At 49.4% G+C, this 17,657-nt stretch overlaps 1 protein-coding gene across 2 annotated transcripts in view; it reads right to left on the minus strand.

The window, feature by feature from the left end:
• Positions 1–14,345, minus strand: part of CLCN7 (chloride voltage-gated channel 7) — a 64,269-nt gene extending 49,924 nt beyond the window's left edge. For both annotated transcript variants that reach the window (XM_059716674.1, XM_059716673.1), the window contains exon 1: positions 14,145–14,345. In XM_059716674.1, the coding sequence (XP_059572657.1) occupies positions 14,145–14,327 (183 nt within the window). In that variant the 5' untranslated portion in view covers positions 14,328–14,345. The remainder of the gene's footprint in view (positions 1–14,144) is intronic.
• Positions 14,346–17,657: the final 3,312 nt, after the last annotated feature.

The raw sequence follows: 17,657 nt of genomic DNA on the forward strand, positions 1-17,657 counted from the left end.
GTCCTCACACTGGCGGCCCATGTTCATCTTGGATTCGATAATGACTCCAAGATCCTTTTCTGCCTCTGTGCTGATGAGAAGGGAGTTCCCCAGCCTGTAGGTATGCTGCTGGTTCTTCCTCCCCAGGTGCAATACCTTGCACTTGTCAGTGCTGAATCCCATCCTGTTCTCATCTGCCCACCCCTGTAACCAGTCCAGGTCTAGTTGCACCCTGTCCCTCTCCTTCAGCATGCCCACTTCTCTCCACATCTTAGTGTCATCCATGAATTTGAACAAGGTACTCTTCATCCCCTCATCCAAGTCACTGATGAAGATGTTGAACAGTGTGGGCCCGAGGACCGAGCCCTGGGGAACCCCATTGCCCACATCCCTCCAGGTCGAAAATGACCCGTCCACCACCACTCTCTGGGTGCAGCCCTCCAGCCAATTGGCAACCCATCTGACTGTGTAGGCATCAACACCACAGTAGCCTAATTTTTTAATGAGAATGGGGTGAAAGACAGTGTCGAAGGCCTTCCTAATGTCCAGAAAGACTATGTCCACCGTGACACCTGCATCCAAGGATTTTGTGACCTGGTCGTAGAAGGCCACCAGGTTGGTCTGACAGGACCTGCCTCTAATGAACCCATGTTGGTTTCCCCTAAGCATAATCTACCCTGCTGGTCCCTTGCAGATGTGCTCCTCGATAATTTTCTCAAAGGGCCTATAGTTTCCTGGGTCCTCCTTCCTCCCTTTTTTGAAAACGGGGACCACATTGGCCCTTTTCCAGTCCTCTGGCACCTCGCCAGAGCACCATGAGTGCTCATAAAGCCATGCCAGGGGTCCCACAATGACCTCTGCTAATTTCGTCAGCACTCTGGAGTGGAGATCGTCAGGACCTGCTGATCTGAATACATCTAGTCCCACCAGAAGTTCCCTGACTAGGTTCTCACTGACCCTGGGCCTGGCTGCGCATCCCCTGGCTCTATCTGGGATCCCGGTGAGAGGGATGACCCGGTCCTTGTTTAGAAAAATGGAGGCAAAGAAATTGTTAAAGAGATTAGCTTTGTCATCTGGTATGACCACCAGATTTCGTAGTGTGTCCTGCAGAGGCCCCACGTTGCCTGGTACCTTCTTTTTACCCATGTATTTAAAGAAGGACTTCTTGTTATCAAAAGGCACCTGCGCTGCTACATCCCCCTTCCACCCCTCTCCCCACCCCCCTGCCTGTCCCTCACCCCCTGGATCATCGAGTCCAGCCCCCTGCCCAAAGGGCAGGAAGTCAGCTGGGGTCATAGGATCCCAGCAAGATAAGCATCCAGTTTGCTCTTGGAAGTGTTCAATGTAGGCGCTTGAACCACCTCCGACGGCAGGCTGTTCCAGACCTTGGGGGCTCAGACAGTAAAGAAATTCTTCCTTATGTCCAGCCTGAAACGATCTTGCAGTAGTTTATGACCGTTCGACCTAGTTGTCATCCCTTGGGGCACTCTGGTGGACAAACGTTCCCCCAGATACTGGTGGTCACCCCTGATAAACTTATAGGTGGCCATCAGATCACCCCTGAGCCTGCGCTTTTCCAGGCTAAAGAGCCCCAGGGCTCTCAGCCTGTCATCATAGGGTCTGCTTCCCTGTCCTCTGATCATGCGCGTGGCTCTTCTCTGGACTCTCTCAAGCTTCTCCACATCCTTTTTGAATTGTGGAGCCCAAAACTGGACGCAGTACTCCAGCTGCGGCCTCACCAAGGCCAAGTACAAGGGGAGAATGACGTCCTGGGATTTGCTTGAGAAGCATCTATGGATGCAAGCCAGTGTTTTGGTTGCTTTACTAGCCGCAGCATCACATTGCAGGCTCATGTTCATCTTGTGGTCAATGATCACCCCCAAGTCTCTTTCTTCTACAGTGCTAGCCAACATAGCACTGCCGAGCCTATAAGGATGCTGTGGGTTTTTCTTCCCAAGGTGGAGAACCTTGCATTTATCGGCGTTGAACACCATCAGATTCTCATCCACCCACTTGCTGAGCCTGTCCAGGTCAGCCTGGATCGCCCGCCTGTCTTCTGTTGTGGATGCTTTGCCCCAACGTTTGGTGTCATCGGCGAACTTGGCCAGTCCGCTTCTGACTCCAGTGTCCACATCATTAATGAAGATGTTGAACAGTATGGGTCCAAGGAAAGAGCCTTGGGGGACCCCACTGGTCACAGGACACCATGATGAGTGACTTCCATCAATTACTACCCTCTGGGTCCGACCATGGAGCCAATTTTCCAGCCAGTGGATCGTGGTGGACCCAAGGCGACAATTGGCCAGTTTCACCAAGAGGTGATCATGGGAAACCAGATCTAAGGCTTTTTTGAAGTCAAGATATATGACATCAATCTCTTCTCCCTTGTCCAGGTGATAGGTCACCTGGTTGTAGAAGGAAATGAGATTGGTCAAGCAAGACCTACCCGCAACAAACCCATGCTGGCTATCCCTTAAGATGTTGGCGTCAGCCAGTCCATTAAGGATGGCCTCTTTAATAAACTTTGCCACCAGGACCTGTTAGAAGGGTTACAACTCTTATCCATCCTTTTGCCCCATTGTGCCTCCAAAGGGAAAATGTGTATGGACAAATGACTGCAACCTTGACTTATAACACAGGACTTGTCAACATCATTTCCCACTGTCCCCTTTGGCTAGCACCCTTTCCAAAGATGGAGAATTAACAGACCAAAAACCCAATTCAATGCTTTCTCCGTATGCCAACCCCAGGCTCTGACTAGGGGGAAACAATGCTGCAGGCAAACTCTTCAAACTGAATTTGAGAAACTGGGAACAAAAAAAACCAACTTCCCACTAGATCTATAGATACAGAACAGAACAGGGGAAGAACATGGAAGATGCTGTTGTTATTTACATACTAGCCAACTGCCCAACAAGAATGACAGGTGGGGGATGTGGGCAGGGACAGAGACCTGTGTCTGGCTCCCCCCACACCTTCGGGGCTGGGCCCGCTCCCCCTCTCCTCCACTCTGCCACGAGGCCAAGCCTGGCCCCACCACCCTCCCTGCCGCCGTTGCGGGGCTGGGCCCACCCCGCCCCTCCGCCACCTCCCTGCCACCGTTTCAGGGCCTCCTCCCCCACAACCTCCTCACTACCATTTCCAGGTCAGGCTGGGCCCAGTGCCCCCCCATACTCCCTTTTGGGGCCAGGTGTGCACCCCTCCCCCTCCCATTTCAAGGCCAAACCAAGCCACTCCCCCCACCCTCCGTTTCAGAGCCAGGTTGGACCCAGCGCGACCCCCCACCCTCCCTGCCACCATTTTGGGACGTTTGCTCCTCCCATCCCCCTCCCCCCCCCCCAAAATCAACCCAGGTCTGCTGCTCCCCACTCCCTGCTGCCATGGCAGGCTGACTTCCCCCCCACCTTCGGGCCTGCTCCTCCCCTGCCCATGCCACCATGTCAGCCTGGGCCCGCTATTCCCCTGCCTCCCACACATTGGGAGGGAGCAGAATGGGAGAGAGAGGGGGCAAGACCACCTATGCTGGACCCTCCCACCCATGTCCCCAATCATGGTGGCGCTCCACCACCTGATTGGTTGTTTCCATCAGCCAATGCCGAGTGCTGTATTTGCACTCTGATTGGTTGTTTCCGTCAGCCAATCAGAGTGCAAATAAAGTGTTATGGACAGACACACTAGGGCTTTTATAATATTAGAATGGAGTTTTACACAAGCTTTCTTCCCATGTGCTACTTAGCTCTGCTGCATCTGTTTCTCTCCCAGAGGACTGAAGAAGGGTACTGGGACAGACACAGATAAGCTTTTGGGTATCCCAACAATGGTGTCAGTCCAATAAAAAATATCACCCACAAGATTCTTATCTCAAGCAAGAAAGAGACTGACTCTTAAAAGAAACCCACAGCAAACTCACAATGCAATGGCACAAAACCACTGTAGGCAGTGCAGCTCAGAACTACATGACAGAGGGTACATGTTTTAAAGGTAGCCAAGACTTGAAACAAAGTGCAGCTAACATTATTAAAGCTTTTCAGGAAACAAGTCAGGATTTGCTGGAATGAGCCAGGAAGCAAGGCATTGGCCATTTTCCATCTGCATGGTGGAAAGTGCTGGGAAGACAAATCATAGAAAATTAGGGCTGTAAGAGACCTCAGGAGGTCACCTAGTCCAATCCCCTCCTCAAAGCAGGACCATCCCCAAATATATTAACCCTATACATGAGGACAACAGGAAAATCCAATACCATGGTAACAGGGGCCATGCAACTACAGTAGACTCTTTTTTAGCCATCTTAAGGTCTTTGGCGCCAAGTTCCCTTGGGGCACATCTATGCCATCTCCATGTAAACCCTGAAACTGCTGTTGAGGAAAAAGCCCTGTCACTCCCTTCTCATGTGTCACACATTGAAAGCATGCTGTGCAGTCACTGTTACAGCAGAACCAACCACACCCAGCTCTGGTCTCAGCAGCACTTTTGAGACAGAGATCAAGAGCATCCCACAGCGCACTCCAAAAGTAACCATGCAACATCTTCTGGTTCTGGGAGCTTAAGAAAGGGAGATAAATTACTGAAGATCGGAGCTGCCAGTACCAACGTATGTAGTCAGAAGGAAGAGTTCTTCATGTTCAGTCCAGTCTCAAAGAGGCGCAATAATTTCTACAGCAGACAATGAACTGCTGTAGAAATTAGCAACATTAGGACCATGCAACTGGGGACTATTGTCAGACTCTGGTCTTCCCTAATGAGGAGGATGGGTGGCCTAGTGGTAAAGGCTCTAGTGTGGGACCTGGTTCAATTCCCAGCCCTGCCACTGACATTGTGTGACCCTGAGCAAGTCACTTAGTCTCCCTTGGCAGGACCCATGGAAAAGCATGCTAGGCATGGGTTCCACCAGATTACATGTGATGTGCAGTTTCTCTAACACCCTCAACATGTACAGCACACTGTTGTGGGGAACATGACATATATGAATCTTCCCGCACTGAGAGGGCTGCTTTCAGTTCTACAATGGGAAAAAGTCATTGGAGCCAAAAGTAGTTCCCTAGATGGATTCCAAACCAGGCTGCTAGCTGTACCATGCCCTGGAAAGTCTAATCAAAGCAAGGGCCTGCTCTGTCAGGGATCCTTCCCCCTCCCATCCCAAGGGTTCCCTCTGCAGAAACTAACTCCACAAGCACCGGTTAAGCAACAGCCTCGCTCTTATTTTTTAGAGGAGACACAAAAATTAACACATCAATAAACATAATCAGTCACAAAGCCTGGGCATGTCTTAGCCACTAATACCTTCACAATAAGCCTGAAGTCATCTTGATGAGATAAAATGTAGTAATAAACTGGGGGATAGGAGGATGTAGAAACTAGCCAGATTCAGCCTCTGCCTTCCCACAGTATGAACAGTGAAGTGTTCCAGTTGATAGGGATGTGTGTAGGAAACTGTGTACTTTGGTGGCTTAATACTGTTCTAAAGTTTAAGAATATTTTCCCGAAGTTTTCAACCTCACTGCTTTCCCCTTTGCCCTGAAATTCTCCAAAATGAAAATCTGCTGCAACCAGACCATCCCATCCCACCTCAGGGATAGTAATCTTTCTTAAACCTGCAGCTCAGGTGTTGATCTGCGCTGTGGAAACAATGTGTAGGGTTGAAGCCTCCTGATGAATGTTGAGAAAAGATGGTTAGTGGGACATAAAATAGAGGCTAAAATCAAATCTTACAAAGAAGAACCTAGGGGCACTGACAGAAGTGACAATTTTTGCCTGATCTGGCCAAAGAAAGCAGTTTATAGCTGTGAACAAACAAAAGTACATAGCTACAGACCACTTCAAAAATGGCTGATTGGGCAAAAATCTGGGTTCAGATGAAGATGTTTCAAAGCAGAGCATCTTCTGTAACTTGTGTCCGCACTGCCTGCCTACCTCAGAGGTGTTTTCAGAATGGGAGGGGAGAAAGGGAATGGAGGAAGTTTGGCTTGAGGGCTCTAATTCATCCACCCCACCTTCCAGCGCTGAGTGGAGAACCCCTAGAACTATTTTTTTTAATCTAATTTTTATTTAAATCAGATTTTTTTTATTTAATCATTTTTTAAATTTTTTGTTAAGATTCTTTAAGAAAAAAACCCTATATATAGCTTTAATTTAAGATATGTTAACACTCAAAGATATCATCATGGAATAGGGATTATAACTTCTAATTATATACTATTAGAAACAATATAAAAATGTAATCTTTTTAGAAAAGTTTTATAAATAGGTCACAACAGGCCATGGACTTGATTAGGGGCCCAATTTTATGAGGTTCCCAGAAGCTCCTCTATAGAGGCTTTAATCTTTACTAAAACCACTGTATCCAGTGAAACTCAGTGCTTGGTCTAAAAGATCCCACGAAGCATCTCTGTGATATGATTTAAATCAAATCCACCCTGATCCCTAATCATTAAAGCTGGTGTTTGAGACTCGTTTACATTGTAGCAGTCTTTGAGCTCAGCTCCATAATTATGATGCCTGTATGGTTTGAGAATTATTTAGCACATGACAGGTACTCACCTACAAGACAGCCCCTGTTCTAGAATGCTCTGTTCTAGAGATTTCATAGATTTCTAGAGTTGGAAGGGACCTGGTAGATCATCAGGTCTGACACCCTGCTTCAGGCAGGAAAGAGCGCTGGGGTTAAGTAACCCCAGCCAGATGCCTATCTAATCTCCTCTTGAACACCTCCAGGGTAGGGGAAAGCACCACCTCCCTAGGAAGCCCATTACATATTTTGGCAACCCTCATCGTAAAGAATTTTTCCTTATGTCCAATCTAAATCTGTTCTGCTTCTGTTTGTGGCCATTATTTCTGGCAACCCCGAGGTGTGCCCTGGTAAACAACAGAGTGTCCCCTATTCCCTGCTGACCCCATCACTGCAGGGGATGTCTGCATCACTATGCTCTTCAAGGGACACCCAATTTCAGCATCTAGATTGGCATTTCTCAGACTGAGAGTCATGACCCAAATGTGAGTCACAAGAATATATGAAAGGGTCGTGGACAAATTTTAAAAGTGGATCAACAAACTTTAAAAATGGATTCTCCTTAAAGGAGAAAAATGTGGGAAACCGTGGTTTTTCCCTTGCAGGCTGGAAGAGTTCCAACATGCAAGGGGCTGCTTGGGGACCCCCTGCCCCACACACTGAGAAGCAGGGGCTTGGGTGTGGAGGCAGCAGGCCAGAAGTGAGGGGCACTGGGCCAGGACTGGCCACCAATGTTTACAAATGGGTCCTGGTACAAAAAAAGGCTGAGAACCACTGATCTAGATCATCTGTATGGGTTAACAGGACTTCATAGTCTAGTTCTGCATCCTGAAGCCTGAAAACAGATTCCAGCTGGGAGAGCCCCCTTCCTTTTAAAGGAAAGCCCCTAGTCAGTTAAACTAGTTTCTGCTGCAGCTGAATGGTAAAAAGACACTATGCAGACCTTTGAAGTTAGCTGGTTTGTAGAAGTTGGGTGTTGGTTTCCAATGCAAGTGGCCAATCCATTGCTGGTTGCAGGTGAGGTTGGGTCACACACTGCTTGGGGATTTAGTCCAACAGCTGACTGCTATAAAAACATTTCTAAAAGGACCTACAACAAATCTATAGGTACACCTCTAATCAGAAAGAGGCATTTGGCTGAAGCTCATTAGCTACAGTAAACTGCCCTTCAAATCACTTCTTACCCAACATGATCTCAACTAGAGGTCAGCTAACCAGAGACAGTTTGAGCACCACAGGGATCAATACCACAGCACAATTAAAATATTGGTTTTGCTCGACCGTCACCTGAGTACAGCCAATTCCCTGCCCTCAGCACAGGATCATGGCTAGAAAAGCCTGTTCTCTGAAGAAGATAATAACCACTGACAATTAGAATCCACAGGGTTTGATTCATGCTGAAGCATCTGGTCTGTGTTCATCCAAGCTTCATAATGCATGCTGCTGTACAGCTAGGACCAGATCAGCATTTTATCATCCTGCCTGACTGGCCATGAAGCAACCCCCACGTGCCACCGACAGAATGACTCCAATTAGAACAAACCACCCAATTAGAACAAACTACCCAAAACATTTACAGAACAAGCAACACAACTGTGTACACAGCAGCTTTAACAACATTGCTTTAGCAACAGCTTTAGCAACATTGCCTCCTAACCTCACCCTGAAGAGCCATAAACAAGAAGCATTTGACTTGACTTAACCATGAAGCCTTTATGTAAATGAGTAAACAAGGCCATTACCAGGGGCTTACTGTAACAAATGCCCTGTGACTAGGGCTGTGCAAAATTTTGCAGAGTGTTCCTTTTGACACTGTTTCAACTTGTTTCTAGCTCAAAACAGCGAAATCAAAACAAAATGAAAGGCTTTGAAACAGCCTCAAAATGAAATGAGGGCACTCAAAACATTTTGAAAGTTTTGAAACATTTTGAGTTTCAAAGCTGAAGTGGGGCTGGTTTTCAGGGAAGTGGAAACTAAGGAGAGGGAGGGGGAAGAGTGCTCTGATATTGACGATGCAGCTAACCAGTGACTGTGATCCTTCCCTGAGGTCCCTTCCAATCCCAGTGCTCTGGGGGAGGGATGGAAACACCCCCCCCCCCACTAGTTTTGCTTGTCAGCAGCTTGAGGTGCAGTTTCCCAGAAACCCCTGCACCTACATCCTTGAAACTTGGCAGGCTTCATGGCTTCTGAAGGAGCTATCATCCCTGAAATTTTCATCCAAATCAGGCAAGAAATGACAGTTATAGGCAGTTTCATGCTTCCCCATTATAGCCTATGGCCGAAACATCAAAACAGCAAAACAGTTTCAACGAAATGAAACACACTACTGCCTTCGAAACGAAACAAAACTTGAAACGAAACACTGCCCATCAAAACGGCGAAACAGAAGTTGAAACAAAATGGTGCTGTTTCACACAACCCTACCTGTGACCCTTCCTCAGAAATCAAATCACCCTCCAAAATGTCTCTTTCATCACATACCAAGAGTCTGGGTTTGAAGACATGTACTGTTTTCATGTTAAAAGGAAACAGTTTCAGTGGTACAGGCCAGCAATATGATAAATCACACCAAGAAACCATATCCAAGAGGCATATTGTGTAAGAACCAAAAGGAAAGTAAGAGTTTTGGTAAATGCTCACAGTCTTCAGGAAGAAGGGTGTTTGTGCTTGAAAGCTTGCAAAGAATGTTTTTCCAACTATGTAGTTGGTCTAATAAAAAGATATCACATTTACCCAAAAACATTATCTGCCACAGTCCTCAGGACCGTTTGAGTCAAAGCCAGCCAAGAGGTGTCAAATGTATGGTCTACAGAGGTCCAGACGGACTGGGAATTAAGTGGTGGGGCCTGCTGGCAAAATCTAGATTCTTACTGGGGAGGAATGACAGCTGCATAACCCCCTGCACTACTACTCACCCTACCACAGCGGCATCCATATCCAGCCTGCAAAAACAAACAAATTTGATACCTCTGGCCTATAACATCTCATCAGAGGACTCTGAAAGTAAAATGATCTCTAGTTTGCAAAGATGCACTGATGTACAACTGTTACTTTCAAAAGAAAATGTATTACACCAACACAGAATGGGCAGGTGACAAGGTCCCTTATTTTATTTGTTAGTTCCCTTCTCTTACAAGCAAGCACAGCTGCAGTGAGCCCAGTGCTGGATTCAGGCACAAGCTAAGTAAGCTACAGCTTATGGCCTCACATTATGAAGTGTCTCTAAATAAAAAAAAAAAAAAATACAGTAAAACCTCACAAATCCGGCATGCTCAGGACCAAGCACATGCTGGAAATTTGAAAAATACCATTTTTTTTAAATCGGCACAGAGTCGGGGAGCAGGGGTGTTATGGTGGCTGGTCTCAGAGCACTAGCTGCACGCAGAGCAGCAGCGCAGGGTGCTTAATGGAGGTAGCAGCAGCCACGTGCAAGCTTCCCCCGCCACTTCCAGGCCAGCAGGGGGGAAGTGGCAGGGAAAGTGCCGGATTTTGTGTTTCCTGGTTTTTGGTAATGCTATGGGGCCTCTTAAGGTTGACATAATTTAGGGCCCCAGCATGTCATAATCTGGCCCTGAGTGGGCTTCAAAGTGTGTATCAAATACCAACACAAGGAGGGATTAAGAGACATCTAACTTGCAGATTATACTTACCAGCTGCAGGCCAACAGGAAAGATACCCTCTCTTCAGCCCAGTCTCCTTGGATGACATTAGAGACCCTGCCATCCCCAGGCTGTTCAGAGCAGAGGAGTACCCGAATTTTTTTCTAAGGTTTGTCCACTGACAAGGGACTTACATCTTTGGAACCAGTTTTTGAGCACTAAACAGCTGATAAACATGACTACCAGCTCAGGAAAGATCCCTCTCTTTGAACCTTCAGTTCCACAACCACAGACAGCCGTGGGGGGAAGCTCAGTTACCCAAAATGCTACCTCTCTGCCATTTTTTGGGTTCCTCTCCACTGAAAATACCCAGTTGCCTGCCTCTTAGAGTTCAGTCTTGCACTCTTTCCATAGAGAAATGGTTCTAATTGGTGTCATTTTCACTTCAGTCTTGTAAGCAGCTGTGACTAGTGTCTTGTTAATATCACTTCTAAGAAACTCTCTACAGTAGCTTCAGAACTGTCCATAGACTCCAAGTCAGATCTAGGCAAGTCAGCAAATTAGTAGATAGCTTCTGCCCTAAAGCAGAAGTCTTCATCTCTCTTACGGGCAGCTTGTACAACTACAAATATACTCATCCATACATTATGGATATTACAAATACATACGTATGCACGCACATGAATGTGCACACATGCACACACCCCCTCTCTCTTTCTTAAACCCAACGTGAACCCATGGAACCTGCTCCCACCAAACCTATTATTTCCTTTTTACAAATTGGCTGACTTTCACTTCTTCAAATGCACATTTCATAAGAAAGGACAAAGTTGTATCTACCCTTTTTATTGTAACCCTTCAACCTACTCATATGTGAGCAGCCCTCGTCTTCTTTGGTCTCTCCTTAGTTTAGCCATTTTTTTATGCTTGCCTGTTGTCTGTCACAGCTGCCCCTATAACAGTTTCCCTTGGGCTGTGGAATGTCTAGTTGGACATACAATTTGTCAAAAACTGACTCTGTTGCCTTTTGCAGTTATGGTATTTTAATACTGATGAGACTGAAGTGATACTGAAGTGATTGGCAGTAGGATACAAAACCATCATACTTCTAGGTCAACAGTGCAAATTAAACCATCTCAGCAGTAAGCAATAGGGATGTGCAAAGCAGGCCCTATTCGATTTGGATTCAGCCCAAATCAGGACAGTGATTCGATTCAGACAAATCTGAATGTGAAGATTCGATGCCCATTTGGATAATCAGCAATTCAGACACAGACACAGCTTTAAATGTTTTTTCTACATACCTTGAGGTACCAGTGTCGTTTATGAACGCTGCAATGCTGGGGCCCACGGAACGTCCCACAGGAGCGCGGGGGGACCCTCCACGTGCTTGGCTGTGAACCCAGAAGTGAACTGGAAGTACCTCCAGTCCACTTGCGGGTCTGCCAGGGAGCGCACTGGGGGGGCCCCCACAACCCAGGAGGCACCAGTCGCTGAGCTGGGGTGGGGCTGGAAGTACTTCTGGTCCACTTCCAGTTCTGCTGCTGAGTGCACTGGGGAGCCCCCTGCGCTTCTGTGGGACACTCCATGCACCCATGCCCCAGTATTGCAGCATTCACAAGCCACCTGCTACCTAGAGGTATGTAGAAAAAAAACATTTAAAGCTGTCTCTATGTCCAAATTGCCGAATCTTTCCGAATCTCTCCAAGTCGATTCGGAGGGTTCTGATTCGATACGGAGAGATTAAAATGTCCTCTGATTTGATTCAGAGATTTGGCCACCAAATCAGGCTGAATCTCCACAACTTGAATCAGGGACTGAAGCTTCGCACAGCCCTAGTAAGCAACAGTCAGTGTCACTTCCAAGTGTCATTTAAGTTCAAAGTCTCCCAACAAAGTATCATTAGTGCTTTCCCAAAGGCTATAACCAGGACAACAGGATCCGATGCCTGAATTACTGATGCAAAGGGAAGAGTACAAGTAGATAAACACAACCACATGACAGCACAGACAGGGCTGGCAGCACCTGCATGCCAAACCTGTTCTGAGATACTCTTATTGATAATCCAGGAAACCACAGGTACAGATGTTTTTCCTATTTCTCATTACTACGTTCAACAGGTATTTTACTATAGGCTCCTATATGCTCCCCCTCATTGTTCCTGCTGCTATGGGGGATAGCAGAAGGTCTGGCAAGCTTGCTGCCTACTGGGCAGCACCAGCAGGAGGTGAAGGGGAAGGCTTGCACTGCAGGGGGGGGGGGGGGTGTCAACCGTATGGTGTTGGGTGAGAACCCCCCTGACCCTTCACTGCCATGTACAGGTGGCAGTAGTGGGACTCGAACAAGTGTGTGGCGGGAGGCGGAGCTGCATACAGCAGGGGTCTCATGGAGCCTGTGTAGCACCTATGGGCATAGTCTGCATGGCATGCAACCTAGAGCCTATGACCAGTGCACCGTACAGCCACTGGCTACTCTGAAGTTGGACAGCCCTCTACCTTAAATCATACCATGATGGTTCAGGGAACTGCTGGTCATCTTCTGGCATGGAAAATAATTTTAAGATTTCTTTTGTACATATTATTAAATAGATACCATAAGAAATGGGTGGTAGCAACTGCAAATGCTCTTCCAGTTATCTGCCCAGTCTGCTTTATTTCTACACTGGTAGCCTCGTCATGCTAATGACAACACTACAAACATATCAACGGTATTAGTAAAGAATCAACATCAACTAAACCAGGTGTCAATTCACCCCAGGCCCCAGAACAGATCCAGACCACAGGGGTTCCTCCTGGGCTGGATCAATGAGGCCACATTGAGGCTACAGTGTGGGTCTGAGGCCAGGCAGCTGCAGAGTCAGGCAGCAAAGAGCTGGGGGAATGCAGCAGTAAGGAACCAGGGGCCTGCTGCAGGACAGAGGTGCATTTAAGCAGTGGTACAGAGCTGGAGCCAGGGATGTACAGTGATGCACACCAGGACTACAGACCATAGTTCCCCAGCACCACCCAAATGTATCTCAGTGCAGCTACATGCCATGGCACTGGCACTGCCAGCCAGCCACAGTTCTGTGATACTACCTGAATGTGGTTCTGTGCAGCTGCACACCCTCAGCTCCCTGCTGCTGTATGGTGGCATGGAGCTCTGATTGGCCTGTGCTGCCAGGGGGGTGCAGCAGCACAGAGCCAAGGACATGCCCCTTCAGTAGCCTGCTGGACTATTGGTGTGCTGGATGTTTGACACCCCTGAGCTAGACGCTTGTCAGAACAAAGTGAAAATCAGGCTGTATGAATCAGATCCTCATGCAGCACTGTCCCTCCCTTATAAGGGACCTGGCTGTCTGTACATGGATTCCAGCTCTGTTAGGCTCTCTCTTGCCATAGGAAATCTCGGCCCAGCATCTCGTTACCACCAAGGTTCTGCTTTTTAGTCAGGGTTTCCAGCTTAGCCAAGTTGGACACAGAAAGACCAACTTTCCCCGCTGAATCAGCGTCTGGGCGAACCTGGACTACAGCTGTGAACACAAAGTATCTTTGGCCAGAGGAAGAGACCAGCAGAACTGCTCCCCCCTCCACTGCCACTGTGTCACACGCTGCCCCACTGGAGTCTCCCTAAAGCTCAGGGACCCGAGTACAAAGCCCAAATGGCTGCAACTCCACCCTTGGCAAACACCCTCCCCCGAGTGCGGCTGGAGATCGCAGGCCGGACCAGAGCTCCTCCGGGAAGCAGCGACCGGAGGTCGGTCCACAAGCAGCAGGCCGCCCCCTTCCGAGCTCCGCGGCTGCCCCTACGCGCAGCGCAGGTCAACGCCGCGCCAGGCGGGGGCAACGACCCAGGCCTACAGCCACAGGGCGGAGCCCCGGGGAGCCCTGAGCCGCCGCGCGCCGGTGCAGCCGCCCAGAGCGCGAAGGCGCTGCCAGGCAGCCACGCCCGAGCCGTCGCTTCCGCCTCGCCCGCGCCTCATACCGCCCTCGCTGTCCCCGGCCTGGCGAAGACGCTACGAACAGCCGGGGTGCGGGCGCGGCCGGCCCGAGACCGCGACCCGCCCGAGCGCGAGCGCCCACCTGCCGCGAGCGCCGGCCCGGGCCCGCGCCGTTGAGCAGCGGGGTGGCCTCGCCCGGCTCGGGCTCGGGCTCCGTCTCGGGCTCGTCGCGGGCGCGGCCGGACCACGACACCTTCTTGGCGACGTTGGCCATGCGGGGCCGGGCGGAGCGCAGCTCCGTGTCCGCCGCTCGCATCGGCGTCATGTGACCCGGCCCGGCCTGGCCGCCACGTGACCCGGCGGCGCTCGTGGCCCGCGCGGCATCCTGGGAGACGTAGTTCCGCCCCTCCCCTTCGTCCGCGGTGGCTGCGGCGCTGGGCCTCGGACACGGGCCTGGCAGCCGCTGGCCGAGGGGGGGCGCCGGAGGGGCTGGGTTTTTTCAATGAAATCTCTCAAAAAGACGGCTTAACCCCAAGCCTCCGCCCCACAGAGCGGCGCTTCCTGTCGCGAGAGCGCGACCAGCCCCGCTGCTGCCGCCTCGGAGGGCGCCTGTCTCATGCCCCGTGCCTGAAGCAGGGGGTCCCTCCAGGGAGCTCTCCCATGCTGTAACCCTGGGCCTCCGCTTGCTCCTGGCACTGAGGACTTGATCACGCGCAGTCACGGGAAAGCAGAGCTGGAGAAGGGGCGTCCTGAGATCTCTCTCCAACTCCTGCTCCAGGGAGGATCCTGGCCTTAAGCCTCCCTAGTTTGTCTAATCCAGTGACCTCGGACTTGAGGCTCCCCCAGTAACTTGCCTGCATTCAGTGGTGCCCCTTTCAAACATTTAATTCCTACATTTTTTTTCCTTATTCCTTCTTGCACCCTTGGATGGACATCACAGTGGCAGGGCAGGCAACAACAGGCAGGCAGGGGGTGATGTCTGGTGTTGACAGGGGCTGCTTTTAGCAATTGAACCTGCAGGAGGTGAAAGGGGGTGGCATTACCACTGGAGATATAGGTGAGGGTGGCAGGGGCAGGTAGATGACAAGGCTCAGAATTTAGTATGCGTAAAGACTACATGTGTTGAGTCTTTTTTTTTCTGAAATGTATATAGCTACTTCCCTCTGGGCCTCCACAGCCGAGAAAAACCCCTCCATAATGGCACAGGCAGAGGTTAATGTGGAAAGCTGCAGTCCTTCCCTTTATGTAGTGGAAGCCAGGGTTCAATGACCACAAATGAAAATCCTTTCACTCTCCTGTGCCTGGCTTTTTCTGCTGTCTGCCCCCTCTCTCCTCTCACTCTGTACTAGCGGGGACTAATGTGACTGCAGCTACTTCTCCAGGGATTTGCAAGCCAGCAACCAGTCATCTGCCCTCCCTGCAAGTTGCAGGAGCATGTGAAAAACAAGGAGGCTGTTTATTCCCAGTTCCTAATCCCCAGTTCTCAATTCATTATTCCTGGTTTCCTTTTCAATGCTAATCTATACACAATTTAAGGTTGTTAATGAATTTGACATGCTGAAGAGATAGAATTTAATCAAAAATGTATATTCTAATATTATTCTAATATCATAAAAGCCTAAATCTGTCTGTCTGTAATGCTTTATTTGCACTCTGACAGAAGGCAGCCCACCACCATGATGGTGCGGACATGGGACAGAGCAGGGGGAGGGGATAATCCCCCATGTCCTGCTCCCTGGAGGCAGCAGCAACAGATCAGATGGAATCAGCCAGGTGTTTGTTGCTGGGGGAGCACAGGGTGGGGTTCAGGGGCTCATGCAGAGCCCCCCATGCAGCGTGGGGGAGCGGTGATCACCCCCTGTCCGGCAGCACCTGCTGAGCCTGGTCTCCATGGGGATCCAGTTGCAGTTATGCCCTATTTGTCTTAAAGTGACATAGCTCCCCAAGCTCTCTGTCACAGTTGTCCACGTCTCAGCCACATACAATAAGGTAGGGATAATGACTGCTTGATAAACCATGAGCTTGGTTTTGAATCTGATGGCACAATTTTTGAACACCTATTTTCTCAAACATCTGAAGGCTGCACTTGAACATTTGAAGCGATGTTGGATTTCTTTGTTGATGTTAGCCTTCTGCGAGAGAGGGCTTCCCAGGTACAGGAAAATACTCAATATTCTCCAGAGTCACACCATAAATCTGAATTTCTGGAGCTGGGGACTGCTCATTAAGAGCTTGTTGATGGACAGCCTTAGTCTTCTGAACGTTAAGTGCGAGTCCCATTTTTGTGAGCACACACTACAGAATCATCAGCATACTGGAGCTCAGTGACTGAAGACAGGGTAGTCTTGTTTTGGCTTGGAGTCGGCTGAGATTAAACAGTTTACCATCTATTTGGTAGTTTAGCTCCTCTGACTGGTAGCTTGTTAGTGGTCAGATGTAGCACTGCAGTAAGGAATATCAGGAAGAGCATTGGAGTGATTATGCAGCTTTGCTTAACTCCCATCTTAACCTCAAAGGGATTGTCGCAGGGCACTAAGGTGCCTGCTCCTTTAAGGGCAGAAACTCCCTAGAGAGAGGGCCCTAGCAGTCAGGCAGGAACCCACAGGTGCAGGTTACTGTGGCAGCAGGCCTAAGGAGGGAATTAGCCTGCACCTGCAGCCAGTCAGCTGTTTATTACCTATCTGACAACTTGGTTACCATGGTCACTGCAGAGGGCAGGCACCCCTGCCCCCACCTGCTTCAGGTAACCCTGAGTTGTAACCCAAGCTGGATACATTCCTGAGGGAGGGGGGAACCTACTCCCTTTGCCTAGGTAACTGGCCTCACACGCTGGGGGGTGGGGTTTAAACTCTCCATTGTTCTAAGCAATGACCTGGTAGCTAGGAGGGGAGGCAAAAGCCACTGTCCCTCTACCTGGCAACCAGTGATGCATTTCCACTTGATTGGCTTGTAGCCAACTTCAGCTAGTCTCCATTGGACCCCAGAGTGAGGTCATAAGGTCTGTATAAGTTGAGGACTGCTCAGGAAGCGGGGTGGCAGCTATGATGACACTGAGAGTAGCTGAACCTCATCAGCTCTCTCTCTTGAAACACATGGACACCCTACGAACTGCCTGCCTCCAGAGGAAAGCTCTATCAGCCTCTGGATGATACTTGTGAGTAAGCTACCTGAAATTTAACTAGATATATAGGCTGCAGTAACTCAGATGCATGATCAAAGGTTACCATGCCACCGTTTGATCTAAGGTATTTCTCTGAGATTGCTCTACCCTGTATCCTATTCCAAACCTATTCCCTGTAATCAGTAAAGTTCTCCTCTGTACCTAGCATGGCAGACTTATTGGGAGAGGGTCTAGATTATGTCTTGGAGGTCCCCTTGGTTTGGCTGACTAAGGGAGACCACTATTTGTGCTTCAGACTAAGGGAAGCACCCCAAGTTCTTGCAGTGGGTTGAGTACCCCCTTCAGGTCTATAAAGCCTGTGTACCTCACGAGGTACACAGCCACTAACAGACCGAGACTCATGAGTGGTGGCAGCGTTACCCCAAGGCTTGCAGGTGTGCTCCAGGAAGGGGGTCAGCCAGACGTGAGGTGCCCCCAGGGAGGCACTCAGAGCTTGTAAGGTGGGTCAGGTGCAGTGAAGTGGATGGCTCAGCA

This window comes from Alligator mississippiensis, chromosome 13, assembly GCF_030867095.1.
Source record: "Alligator mississippiensis isolate rAllMis1 chromosome 13, rAllMis1, whole genome shotgun sequence".
Taxonomy (NCBI): Eukaryota; Metazoa; Chordata; order Crocodylia; family Alligatoridae; genus Alligator; species Alligator mississippiensis.